Source organism: Pollicipes pollicipes, unplaced genomic scaffold (assembly GCF_011947565.3).
Source record: "Pollicipes pollicipes isolate AB1234 unplaced genomic scaffold, Ppol_2.1 Scaffold_5724;HRSCAF=6776_pilon_pilon_pilon, whole genome shotgun sequence".
NCBI classification, from domain to species: domain Eukaryota; kingdom Metazoa; phylum Arthropoda; class Thecostraca; order Pollicipedomorpha; family Pollicipedidae; genus Pollicipes; species Pollicipes pollicipes.
In genome coordinates this window covers 53,894,251-53,907,531 of record NW_023596746.1, presented here as the reverse complement: position 1 = coordinate 53,907,531, position 13,281 = coordinate 53,894,251, and the positions used below count along the sequence as shown (strand labels likewise).

General features: G+C 52.5%; 1 protein-coding gene across 1 annotated transcript; it reads right to left on the bottom strand.

Moving 5' to 3' along the window:
- Positions 1-962: 962 nt before the first annotated feature.
- Positions 963-11,988, bottom strand: Gbeta5 (guanine nucleotide-binding protein subunit beta-5). Its single transcript, XM_037227016.1, has 7 exons — positions 11,790-11,988; positions 8,810-8,946; positions 7,258-7,376; positions 6,369-6,639; positions 5,176-5,316; positions 3,072-3,335; positions 963-2,665 (listed from the first exon to the last, which is right to left on the bottom strand). Exons 1-7 carry the CDS (start codon positions 11,908-11,910, stop codon positions 2,654-2,656), a joined length of 1,065 nt encoding a protein of 354 aa, XP_037082911.1. The 5' UTR covers positions 11,911-11,988; the 3' UTR covers positions 963-2,653.
- Positions 11,989-13,281: the final 1,293 nt, after the last annotated feature.

The window sequence follows — 13,281 nt, the reverse complement described above, 5'->3', positions numbered from 1 at the left end:
TCCCTCTCTCTCTCTCTCTCTTCCCCCTCTCTCCTCTCTCTCTCTTTCTCTCCTCATCTTTGCATTCTGGCTTTTCTCTCCTTTTTGCTCTTGCTCTAGCTTTCACGGTGACGCAGACACACATCTCCCAATCCATCTCCCAATCTCCCAATCTCCCCTGCACTGGGATATGGCCCAACCCACAATTTATCGAGTTTTCCAACTATCCAGTTTTGTCTTTTCGTCGATACTTTAAAGGTCACATGAGCTCTTTTTCTGGTGTTGTAACAGTGAGTCCGACAGAAATCAATAATATTCTTGCTCTCCAAGAAGCCTATTCAGCGGTTACAAGATGAATTTGTTGATCGCTGTGTTGTCTGCATGTGGTTGGCATATTGTGAAACGAATGAGAAGACATGAGAGGGCGTACAATCATTAAATAGGTTGTTTTTGTGGGTGGGTGTGTAGGGGGGGGGGGGTGGGCTAGACATGATATAAATTGCCTAAATGCGCTCCCAAAATTTATAGAACAGGTAAGTCACCTGATTTGGGCCACTTCTTTCCCGAATTTTGGGAGCACTCCCCCGAACTCAAACAGAAAACTAATCACTTGATACTAAACCTGACCCAGAGTTAGCAGTGGAACCGAAGGGGCAGCATTATGGCACGGGATCCCCACACTATCATACTGCATTAAGTGACCGGCGGCTATCCAACCGGCAAACCACAGCGGGGATCATCAAGAGCCAATTGTAGTCTGAAAGGCGCGTCTCTATTTGAAGGGCGATTCATATTGGGATAGCCTGGATGCATGTCCTCCCAGAAGTTTTTGCTTCCTGACGACCTATATTCGAGCTTATGTGTCGGTGATCGGTAACGGAGGAAAGCATAGAAAATGACGTAACCCGGTATCAGACCATTTACCTGTTGTTCGCTTACATAGCTGCAGAGAATGCAACCAGAGCCATGAAACACAATACCGCGAAAACGGCATTCGTGGTTTATTTACCTACATCACAAAGTAACGCGCCATCCATCAGGGCCGGCCACCGACAGCGGCATTCTTAACGTCAAAGTGGAGTCTTAACAGCACGCGCTACGCCCGGCTCACTGGACCTTGAAATAGGGTAACAAAAGGAGGCCATCAACACGAGGGCACGCGGCCGGCGTTCCCCTCCCCCCTCCCCCCTTCAGAACAAACCACGCGGCTGCGCACGGGAGACGGGACGCCGCTATGCGTTCTAGGTCCGCTGCGATCTCACTAACCGCTCTTCTGCGACGATCTGAGTGCGGCGCCGCTGCGAGGCGCGCTTGCGTTCTAAACACGACGCAGCACGGCGATCCTCAACAAACAGGTGAGCACGCCTTCGCATCACTGCGCGCTGTAGCGTCAATCAATGCCATTCAAGACCGCCGACGCCAGATACCTGCATTACTGTGAACAAGGCTTTTTAACAGGCCAGACAGTTCCGTCCTCCTTATTGACGTCACTGGAGGGTGAAGAGAGCTCGAGGCTCCAGGAGCGCGATGAAATATTGTGTGGCTCATGTGACGGCGGCCTTAGGGTGGGCGTTTCCGTATTTGCTGCGCCAACGCCACGAACTCCGGTGACGTCACAGGACAAAACCAAAATCTCGCCGTAGGATAGCACACGGATGACTTGTCACTGGCCGCGGGGGTGAAGCCAACACATGGTATGAAGCATACACTCATCCCGTCTTCCGTCCTTCTAGCTCCGACCAGTATGTTTGGTTCTCCAATATTCAGGCCAGCTCCATTCGATCTTGCGCCAAATGAGCCTCAAAACAGGCAGGCGGAGGAGGCCAATTTTAGACAAGTTGTGCGTGGTGCGTTATAGAAAACCGAAATTTGCCATGCAGCAGGTAAGCGATTGAAACATCAGACATTCTACTCTGATAGCATTGTTTCGCCATGCATAAAATCGGTCACGTAACCCCGATTTTGTTGGGGTGGGTGGGCCTAATACCAAGCGTTCTCCGAAATCCTGCAAATTTGCGTCATATTCCCGGGAAATCACCCATTGCATATCGCAAATACTTTAAAGCTCAGCCTGTTGTTTCAAAAGAGCGAATGGCATGACCCCACGGCACTGCCCTTCGCAACGTCCCTTTATCAAAAGATCAAATGTCCCTGCATCAAAGTGGACCACCGTACGAATTTCTGGTTTACCTAATATTTCCCAGGTGGCAGCACAATCCATGATCGGGATGTGTAGACGGCGCTGGGATGCTCAGCTTGGCCAGGAGATGGTCGAAGGTTTCTCCTCGGCCATCTCCCGGCAATGAAGAGAGGTCCATGGAAAAAGCGACGTAATGCAGGGTGACATTAGCCTAGCCGTGCGCGTTACGATGGACGCAATTAGCCAACAGTGCAGCCAGCTGGCCCTAGCTTCGGGGCAGAAAACAAAATAGAGAAACCTTGTTTGCCCAAGCTCATTTGCCTGTGCGCGAAACAAACGCTAAGGACAGCAGGTCGCTAAGCGCTAACAGAGATCTGCTGGACAATAGAGATCGAGTTCACATCAGCCGTTGCAGGCGTGCTGCGGCCGGCGGTCGGGAGCAGCGGCGCTGGTCTGTCGCGGCCACCGTGCCCAGCCCGCGCTGGTCCCTCTTTGTGCCCTTTTGAGAAACGTCTCACTGCCTGAGCCTGCCGTTCAGGCCCACACCTGCAAACGACAGCGCGCCAGGTCACCATACATAGCTCTCTGCACCTCTCTTACATGACAGGTGATATGGGAAGCACATTAAATCGCGCCCATTGTGACACTCCACCTAGCGCACACGCATGTATGGGCATCAGCACAAGTGTGGGTGCAGGTTCAAATGGAAAACATGCTAGCAAATGAAAAAAGCTCTTCATTCTAAAATCCAGGAACCTATAGACGCAAAAACGCGCCGAAGCCTCAACCTCCATAAACTAGAGCACCCCATCCAGTCCCGTCCAACACAGCTAGCCACTTCTCTGCCAGTCTCGTCCACACAACGCTCATCCCATTATCGGCCTTACCAGTCCCAGCGCTACCCACACAGCACTTCCCTCCGCCCGAGTCTGAAGGGCAAGCAGAGACCCACCTTCAGCGTGAAGTCCCAGCTGCCGGTGCAGAAGGCGGTGCCGTCTGGGCTCATTTGCAGACACGAGACTCGGTTGTCGTGGCCGTAGAGCACCGAGATGCGCGTGGCTTTGAGTGAGTCCCATATGTTGATGGTGTAGTCGTTGTAGCCGGCGAACAGGAGGCGTCCGCTCACGGAGAAGTCCAGCGCGTTCACGCCGAAGATGATGCTGTCCTTGGTGTAGCAGGCCACCTCGCGGTCAGCGCGCAGGTCGAACAGGCGACACTGGCGGCACGGGACGGTCAGGTCATGTCACCAGGTCACACAGGTGGCGAGAGAGGGCGACACAGGCGACACTGGCGGCCCGGGACGGTCAGGTCACGTCACCAGGTCACACAGGTGGCGAGAGAGGGTGACACAGGCGACACTGGCGGCCTGGGACGGTCAGGTCATATCACCAGGTCACACGGATAGCGGGAGAGGGTGGCACGGGTGACACTGGGGGCACGAGACGGTCAAGCCACGACTGGAGCATGAGCGAGCAAAGCGAATGATATCAACCAGTCATGCGTCGGCGAGATAAGATCAGAAGCGTAATAATACCAGGTTTTACAGGCGAATTTGCGACGGTTATGTGATATCAATAAGACGCCTCTTGCGGCTCTTTTAAACGTCCGAAAACGAGAGGATTGGTTTGAGGTTCGTGAAAGGTAGCGGATGACCGTTTGCACGCGTCGATCCCCTTTTCTGCCAGCACCGACCTGTTTCCTGACCGGGCCCTTCAGGCTCTTCAACACGAAAACTGAACATCTCCTTTTCCAATCAAATGGGGTGGGTGAAGTTGTGATGCTACGTCTTTGCTGAAATATTACAGTTCATCATGCAGCTGCGTTTAAAAGCCTTCAAATTGCAGTGTTGCAACCATTTATTTTTTGGATGCTTGTTACACTAAGTGCCATGGCGGCACAAAAGCGTATCAATATATAGGTTTGCCAAGACATGTCTGGTCTGTCCGCGCCGCTGAAGTTACAACATTTTTCAGTACTTGACGTTTAAGACCCGCTAGGTTTGTAACACCACAAAAAATCGCGGAAGCTGCAAATCTAAACAACCATATCACATGCCGCATTGATACACGGCTTTTTACACAGCGATCCCGTGTGGGTTGGGTAAGATTATTTAGAACGAGCGAGCAAATGCAACGAAAGGAGCCTGGGCCGAGCAAGCGGTCCTGTTACCAAACTACAGATGGTCAAACCAAACAAACAAATACCTGACATATCGATAATCAAACGCCTTGGTTTGGCGGTAAAGGAACAGAGAAAACTGTTGCCGTCAGAAAGTAGCGCCAGGTATTATGGCCCTCCAAATTGATTCGCTTTAAGGCCAATACCTTGTGTTAGCGTCGCCAACGGGAGCTCCTAAGGCCGCGTCCCCCTTCCTCCCTCCCTGGAGTTAACTTGGGATCTCCTGAGATGGAATGTCCCGGTAGTCTTTGACAGTTTAGGATACCAACATGGCATGTAAAACAATAATGCGGGCCCCAGAGAGAATAAAATAGCATTTCGAGGTCGAATAAGTCCCTAATTAAAACAAAAAGACCGATCTGTGCAGAAGAAGGGGTCCCTCAGCTGGAGGGATCCTCTGTGCCTCCGTACCTGGGCGAAATACTGACTAAGTCGCTGGCACTTTGCGTTATGATATTACATCGTGAAGAAGCAAAATCTTGACAACAAAAACATGCTTTATAAGTTAGGGCGTTGTGCTACAATTTCCTACGTCTTGAACTGAAGAACAGCTTTGGGGAAACAGCCAAGCAAGGCAAAATGAACAACACTGATCCAAACTTGCCACTAATTAACTTATTTGATGACTACGTCGACCAGCTAGACATTTCACGTAAACGTTTAGTTTGTGTCAATTTCTATCACTCTCTTCGAACAACTGAACCAGCAGGTCTGTTAGTACAGGCAACTTTATAACCAGGCATTCAGCTTCATAAATCCTGTCCGGTCCTGTCCTGTGAAAAAATGAAACAAAGGATGCAATCTGATTTAAACACAGCCACCCAGGAGCTCTACGCGCGCCGCGCACCGCGGGAGGGATGCTGGTGCTGCCACCTCACCGTGGCGTCGTCCGAACCGGTGGCGATGGCGTCGCCGCTGGGGTAGAACTTGACGGTATTGATGTCGGCAGCCGGCCCCTCGAAGGTCTGCACGCAGTTGCCGGTTCGCATGTCCCAGAGCATGGCTGTCTTGTCGCAGCCCTGCGGACCGAAGGGCGTCGGGGCGCTCAGTCGGGGTCAGACCGCTTACTTCAAAGACGGAATTTTGACATTCGCACTGCTTTTACGTTGGGCAGTGGAGACATAGTTGGGTAACCCAACTCTATCTCCATTCTCCTGGTTTTTCTGCGAGGAATAAGGCTATTACTACTGTCTTATCGCGTTGTCTTTAATCAAACCGCTTAGCCCATGGGCCGTAAAACGGTTAGTTTCTTTGATCAGCTGTAGCCAATGACTGAAGTGCGAAACGTCGCAGGAAAACTGATCCGTTTCCGGCTCATCTACTTACGGGGTGCTATGTACAAACGGCGCAGGCTTTTGTTCCACTATATGAAAACGTCTATAGGAGAGGTTGGCAGCGCACCTGAGAAGGGTTCCATAAAGTACACTCGCCAAAAAAGCGATGACTCAGCCCCGTCTGACTCACACGACTACCATTCTGTTGGTTCGAAGACCAACAGTATCGGAGCAGAGCTAAGGCCCTGAAAAACACGCTATGACGCAAGTAGAACGCTACTGGTGGTCAACAGAGCCCGCTGCCAGGTCCTCTTATCCAGTATTCAACTGCTACACCTACACGCCATGGCGTGTTCAACGACATAGCATGGTTCTGTCCCTCTGACCACGGACATGGCAGCCTTCTCACCACGGACACAGTGTCCCCTCTCACCACGGACACATTGGCCCCCTCATCACGGACACAGCAGCCCTCTAAACACGGACACAACAGCTTTCTCACCAAGGACATGTCAGCCCTCTCACCACGGACATATCAGCCTTCTCACCACAGATACACAAACCCTCTCACCACACCTCTCACAGCGCCCCCCCCCCCCCCCCCCCCCACCCTCACCAGGGCCACTGCAGCCCCCTCGCCAAGACCACATCTGCCCTCTCGCCACGCACACAGAAGCCTTCTCACCGCTTTTAGCAGCTCTCTTGCTTAGGACACAACAGCCTTCTCCCACAGCAACAGTAGGTCTCATACCACGGACACAGCATCCCCCTCCCCATGGACACAGAAGCCTGCTCACCGCGGACACGAATGTGTTGCCCGTCTCAGAGGGAGCCAGGTCGAGTGTCATGACGTCGGCCTGGTGGCCCAGGAAGTTCTGCAGGAGGCTGCCCGACTCGACGTCCCAGAGAGCGCACGCCGCGTCGCCGCTGCCCGTCAGGATCTGCTGATCCGAGTTGGGGAAGCAGCAGCACGAGATGTAGCTGGTGTGCGTGCCGACAGTGCGCTTCTTGGAGGAGATGTCCTCGTCCATGCTCAGCGGGTAGATGGTGACTTTGTTGTCGAGCCCGCTGTCGGGCGGGCAGATGATTAGGTCCGCGAAATATGGGCGGGCATCTACGCCGACATCTTTCATATTCATTCGTGATGCCCGAATCGCGTGTCGGGGGTATCGCACGCGGGTATCTTATCTAAACACGCACGCACGCGAGAGCAAGCGCTTTGAATGTTTTTCTTTAGGCATCTGACAGATGATGCATGCTTTTTAATGAACCATTTTCAAGGTTTATTTGCGCGAAACGCTCAAAAACATTATGAAAAATGGAAGTTGTGTTTAAATGTTCATCAAGCGGCCTCTATCACCATATTTCCTTTCATGAACCTGCGCCGATGCGGTGTAGTTTTTGTTGCAAACAGCTGGCACGACGTTGAGAAACATTTTGGCGCGAAACGCCTGGTTGGAGTTGTTTGAATTATTGTTTCGTAACCAGCTTCAATATTTTTCAACGCTCCAAATACTTCTCGGAACAATCCTTCATCCAAAACTGCTTAACCATAACTGAAAGGGCAATCTCGACACATTCACCGACAATTATATAATCGGACCACGACAAAGGGCTCACAAAGGCCGCCGGACGAGCCGACCGGCTGATGTACCTGGTGCAATCCCCCAGGGCCGCTTCACCTACCCGCAGCAGACAGCGTTGCCACTGGGGGCGTACGCGCACGCCATCACCCACGTGGTCGGCATGGTGATCGCGTGCTCCTTGTTGGTCGTGAACGCGTCCCACAGGATCATCTTACCGTCCTGTCGAACCAAGAGACATGGTGAGAGGATGCAGCGGGAGTCAACATCATGGGACATGGTGAGAGGATGCAGGGTGAGTCAACATCATGGGACATGGTGAGAGGATGCAGCGGGAGTCAACATCATGGGACATGGTGAGAGGATGCAGGGTCATGGGTCAACATCATGTTTGCGCGTCTCTCAGACGCCTCATGCAGAGTGAGGCTGAAGGATAGCGGTGACAATCATTCAGCCAGTAATTATACTGTACTCGTTTACATTTTGCTGAATGACCTATTCCCGTGCTTGTCAAATAAACAGGATGTCTATGACAAAGGAATAAATGATACGTAGAAGTAATTTTTGATACGATACGCCTAGGTACATTTAAATGCAACACACACACATACACTTATTACAAGTTCAGTTGTCTGAATCAGTGGCTGTTAATGCGTCGATTCAGGGCGCATTTCAGCTAACAAACAGTGAGTGACACATCAGTTGGTTGTGTTGAAGATGGTATACGCAGATTGGCGTTTTCATGATATATTCTGGGAATTAGGGGTGTTCAGCATACATCACTTCGCGCAGAAACTGTCCGATGTTCGCGCTAAATCTGGGCATGCCCTTTGTTCACGTGTGGATGACAGCTAGCTCAGAACAAAGCTGCAACGGGTCTCGAACAGAGTGGCTGCCTTCGCCCCGCTGTGCCGAGCACGGATTCACAAATATTCCGGCTCTCGGCACGCATATACGGCTCTAGGGTTGGATGCATCAGCGTTTTACTGATACATGCTCACGTGAGCTAAAAACTTCATAGTATCCGTGCCGAACCTAAGCATTAGCTATCGCCGCTAACACGTAAAACAGCTGGAATCAGTGTTATACGTGGTAAGGATCAGCCCGCCCCATGCGGGCCTCATGTCAGATCTGGCTGTTCACGGACCGTTCGGCACTCGTGACTGACGGCGGTTACAGCGCGCCCAATCCTGCACTGTTATTTGGCTGGGCATGCACCGCATGCGAGCGTGGTTTGCAGCAGTGCTCGCGCCGCTCCAGCGCCGTGTTTGCTTGCTGCCGTCACGGCACTGGGGGTGAGTCAACGCTCCCCTGCTCGCCAGTCACCCCACCGTCCCGGCCTCCGGCTACAAGGTCGTGCAAAAGAGAACCAGTGACGTCGGCCGTGACGTCGCACATTCCCCCATCCCCCCCCCCCCTGAGGACACGAGGAACACTCGTCAGGGCGCGGGCTTCCCAGCCAGTCTCCCTCACGCTGTCCATCGAAATGGCGTAACAAAACATTACGCGGTGTCGCAACACTTGAGGTCGGGCTTTTGGCAGTCCCGTGTTCTCCGAACAGCGCGTTTGCGCAGCGGACTCCCACCAGGCGCGCTGCATCCGTTCTGACTACCGGCCACGAAGCGTTACGTCACGGACTGTCTGGCCTGGCGTACCTGGGAGGAGGAGACCACGTGACGCTTGTCCTGAGACCAGTCGAGACCCAGCACCTTGCCCTGGTGGCCCTTGAGCACGCGACGGGACTTGATGTTGAGTGGACCGATCGGCTCCAGGCGGCCGGCCACTGTGGATACTGAAACCAGGGGTCACGAGGTCACGGCGGTCATCGCGGAAACCTGCGACGTTACGAAGTCGCGGGCTACGAGGTCACGGAGGTCACCGTGAACGCTGTAGTCGGTGGTCATGAGGTCAAAGAGATTTCTGTGAACGCCGTAACTAGGAGCCACGAACTCGCGGAGGTCACCGTGCGCGATGCAACTTGGGGCTACGAGGTCATGCAGATCACTGAGGACAAGGGTCAGAAGGCCTTTGGGGGCGCTGTGGATGGTCCACCAGAGGTCACGTGGTGACGTATGTAGCGCTTGCTACTGGGTGACATCAATGAGCGTCACAGTAGTATGCATTGATAAGCGGTCTTCAACTTGTTATGAAGTTCATGAGTTCGAAAAACTAGTTCCGGGCACTATGTGTTGGCGCATTATGCGAAGTGTGGCGCACAGGCCGTATCCATGATCGCTTGACAAACACCAGTCTTCAGAGTATCTTTATCGGACGGTCTTGACAACGTCCAGGCCCCACGACATTTAACACGCGCCCGGATGGCCGGTTGGACACCCTTCGCTCAGGTGGGGGTCAATTTAATCCCCCTGAGATCTCAGGAACCAAGATGGATAGAGACACCACATTCACAGGGTGTGTTTGCCTGTACGTGAATTCACTTAGATCAAAGTTTGAGCCTCCTAGTGCATGACCTTCGGGTTAAATATGGACAAACAAGGCCAAACTCCAAGTTAGTCTCCAAAACGTCCCCAGAACCCAGATGCCTGTTGTAAGCAAGATGTCACTTGCTCATTCAAGGTCGGTGACCCTTTTTAACCTTGAGAAGGTCATGATGACCAAAATTACAGAGGAACTGCTTTGAGTTTTGCACTTAAATAAGCGACGAACATTACGCTAGGCGGTATGACCCCTAAAAACAAAATGTTGACCTGGGGCACTTCAGGTCAGTGACCTATTCTGACTTTTAAGAAGTCCATGGGACGTGTATTATGCGGTTCCTGTTATCAAAAAATATAAATGAGCACCAGAAACTGGCCCATACGGCAAGCCCTAAAGTAATAAAACTCGTTGGTTTTGACACTGGTCTGACCTTCATACCTGACCCTAGGTCAATTTAATTTGTCCAGTCAATTGTTATGTTGCCTAAGACAGTATTTAAATGTGTGGCTTCGTTTAACACCCGGTTGCTGGATCAGATTAGGCCATTCCCTAGAAATTGTCTTCGCTGAAACCATGACTTGACTTTGACCTGCCATAGGTCAACGACCTTACAAGGTACATCTAAACTGTTGATGCCAGGCGATTCGCTTTTTAATTGTCTACGGCTATGTGAAATTTGGCGCGGCGTAGCCGCGCCATTCAGATATAGTTCCGAAAAGCTTTCGGGTGTCAATTTGACTCTCGCCCGAGCGCGTGTTAAAACCATGAATTCAAGGACCCGAAAAACCAAGGGGCCCTGAGGCATTAAACGCTTAAGAAAATATAATTAAAACTCGTGGTTACCAGGTAGCTTGTCTCAGCAGTCTGTTTCGTGATCAAGATGAGTTCAGCGCCGCCCGCGCCCTCCCACCCCCGGGCAAATGCGAGACTTTCCACTGCCCCCCCCCCCCCTTTCTACTGCAGCATGGCGTAACAACGCGCAGCGCCGAAGTTATTGGCGAGACGCTTACGTGCGTTAACAATTTAACGAGCCTCAAAGACAAATTGGGGCGGCCTGGGACTGGTTCCAAGAAAGTCCTCTAGCCTAGCGCAAGGATGTACAACGAAAGGGCTAATGGGAGCGTCGGATGCCGGATTTCAAGGGAGGATAGCGCAGTGCTGAGAACCGAGTGCCGGAGTGGCCGGTAGGGATGATGTCTGAAATCAGAGCTCAAAAGTGACCGGCGGATGCGCCAGTAGCCTCGTTTTCCCAGGAACGATCCGTTCCGCTATGGCCTGCCGGCCGTCAACAGCCCTGTTAGAAAGAAGCCAGTGGTAGCTTCGAACGACCTGAATGGTGGGGACGCAAATTTCAGTGCGATTGCGTGTTTTCATCCTCCGGATCCTTTCGGCTATCGTGGCAGGCTTCTCAATCGAGGCTGGAAAGCATTAGTTTTTGTTTTCGCCGGCACTCTCAACTGTGCCTTTTCAGTGGTATGTGGGATAGCATTGCCGCTGACCTCAGCGGTTGCAAATACATCAATTAAATGGAGTCAGGAAAACGCTTTATGCGACGCCGGATGACTGAGGCGATAACAGGGATGGAAGGCGTCAGGTGGTGCCATGCGAGTTATGCCAAGACTAATCTAATGAAGCCAAACACATTTGGCATGTTTAGGGAGGGGCGGACCAAACAAGCGAAGCTTCTATCCGAACCGAGGCCGGGAAGTCGACGTGATCGGCGAATTCGCAATTCGGCCAGTTCGGTCCGATAAGAGTTCGCATTTCGCAGGTATTCCCATTCGCAGTTTTGAGAATTTGTTACCAAGGTAGCTATCAATGTGATCGGCCTGTTGGCCGGTTCGGAAATTGACGAAAATCTTGTTCCTCATGCCGAACGTGCACCTGTTACAGCTTGTGTGCCACTGACACATTGCCAACACACCATCACTGACTTGATTTGGCCCTGACAGTCGTCGCCAGTTGAAGGTCAGTGTGGCGCATCATGCCAACTGCGATGTCTGTATGACCATTACCACACCTGGCATATCGCTTTCTCCGCGCATGATCGCTGATGAACAAATTAGAGTTCGAAATCGGCCACCGACTTGCGGGACCGACAGCTCGGGTATGCGCGATGGAAGAAGGAAAGTCCGTAGCGACACGGGGAGAGGGGGAGAGGTGGCTCTGCTCATAGCTCTGCCAGTCGCCACCTACCGGTCACGTCGTTCATCTTCTGACGCTCCTCATCCAGCTTGACCTTGAGGGACTCGATCTCCTTGCGCAGGGCCTCGACGCTGCTCTGCTGGCTCTCGCCGGCGGTGTCGTCGGCAGCCATGTTGGCTGGTGAGGCGCAGCGCTGCAGCGATGGCTGGACGCGGGCCGCCGCTCACACAGACACGCTGGCAGCCGTCGGCGTCGGTGGCGGCGGGCAACGCTATCGCGGCCGCTTCCGGCGCGAGACGAAAGCTGCGCAGCTGCGCGTCGGTATCGACCGGCGCCCGCTCTTGGCCGCCGCAGGACCCGATCGATGTCGACAGCCCCGCCCCATCCTCCCTCCCCTCCCCCCGCCCCGTCCTCTCTCCCCTCCCCCGCCCCCTGCTCCTCCCGGCCGGCGATTGACCTGACTCGATTCACCCCGCCCCCTCACCGCCGGCACGCGGCCAGCCCGGGGAGGGGGAAGTGGGAGGTGCTGGACGAGTGGCCGCGTAGTAGAAAGGCCGAGCCATCCAGAATGGTGTTCGGCGTGTAACTTCTGGCTCAGCCTTGGAGGATGTTGCGAGTGCGATACAGCTGTTCGCCTTTTTGTGGATACATGTGGCGACAGTTGCTTCTTAGCACGGGCGAAAGTTGGATCAGGCAACACGTGGGAGAAGTAATGACAGAAGCGGGCAAAGAAGCAGCATTCTGTAGCAAAGCTGACGATTGGCGCGGCCTGAAGGAAAACACAAAAGAATAAATCAAGCGTAACGAAGAGAATAAATTATACATAAACGTATTTTTTGGATGCAATACGTGCAGGTACATCTACATGTAACACACACACTGATCACAAGCTCATTTGTTTGGATAAGTGCACGGGTGTCGATTGGTATGCTTTTGTGAGGGCCCTGGCCCCTCCCCAGTGCTGAGTTACCCCCCCCCCCCCCAAATGTTGGCTTGCCCCTCCCCCAGTGCTTTCGGCTGGAATACTACAAAACACGTGGGTAAAACATGATCATAATAAGGAGACAATCTTCTTTGGTCTTTCTACATAATGGTGTTTTTTACCACTCTCATAACAAAAACTCATGGCTGCCCTCACCACAAGAGGTAAATCGGAACAGCTGAGCGGATAAACGATGCAATAAACTTCACATACCCAGCGCCATAAGGCACACAATGGTTTGTGAGGCTGAAGTGAAAAGCTCTGGAATATGTGGACGACCTAAGTCCTTCATGACTAACCCTGTCCCCCTCCCCCTCAAACAAAATGCGTGCCGCCTCTCATGACCATCATAGAAGAGCGCCATCGACCAAATCAGGTGGCCTCTAAAGATGGCCTTCACGTGCCGATTAGGAGAGACGCGTGCGTCCAGGGCCTGCTGTCTGGATCCAACCCTGCATGACTTCTATGCTGCTTAAATTAAATACTTTATAATTTATACAAAGATTAAAAACATATATTGCGTTTAATCAAAATAAAGTGGGCTAAGTTCGGTGAGAAGCA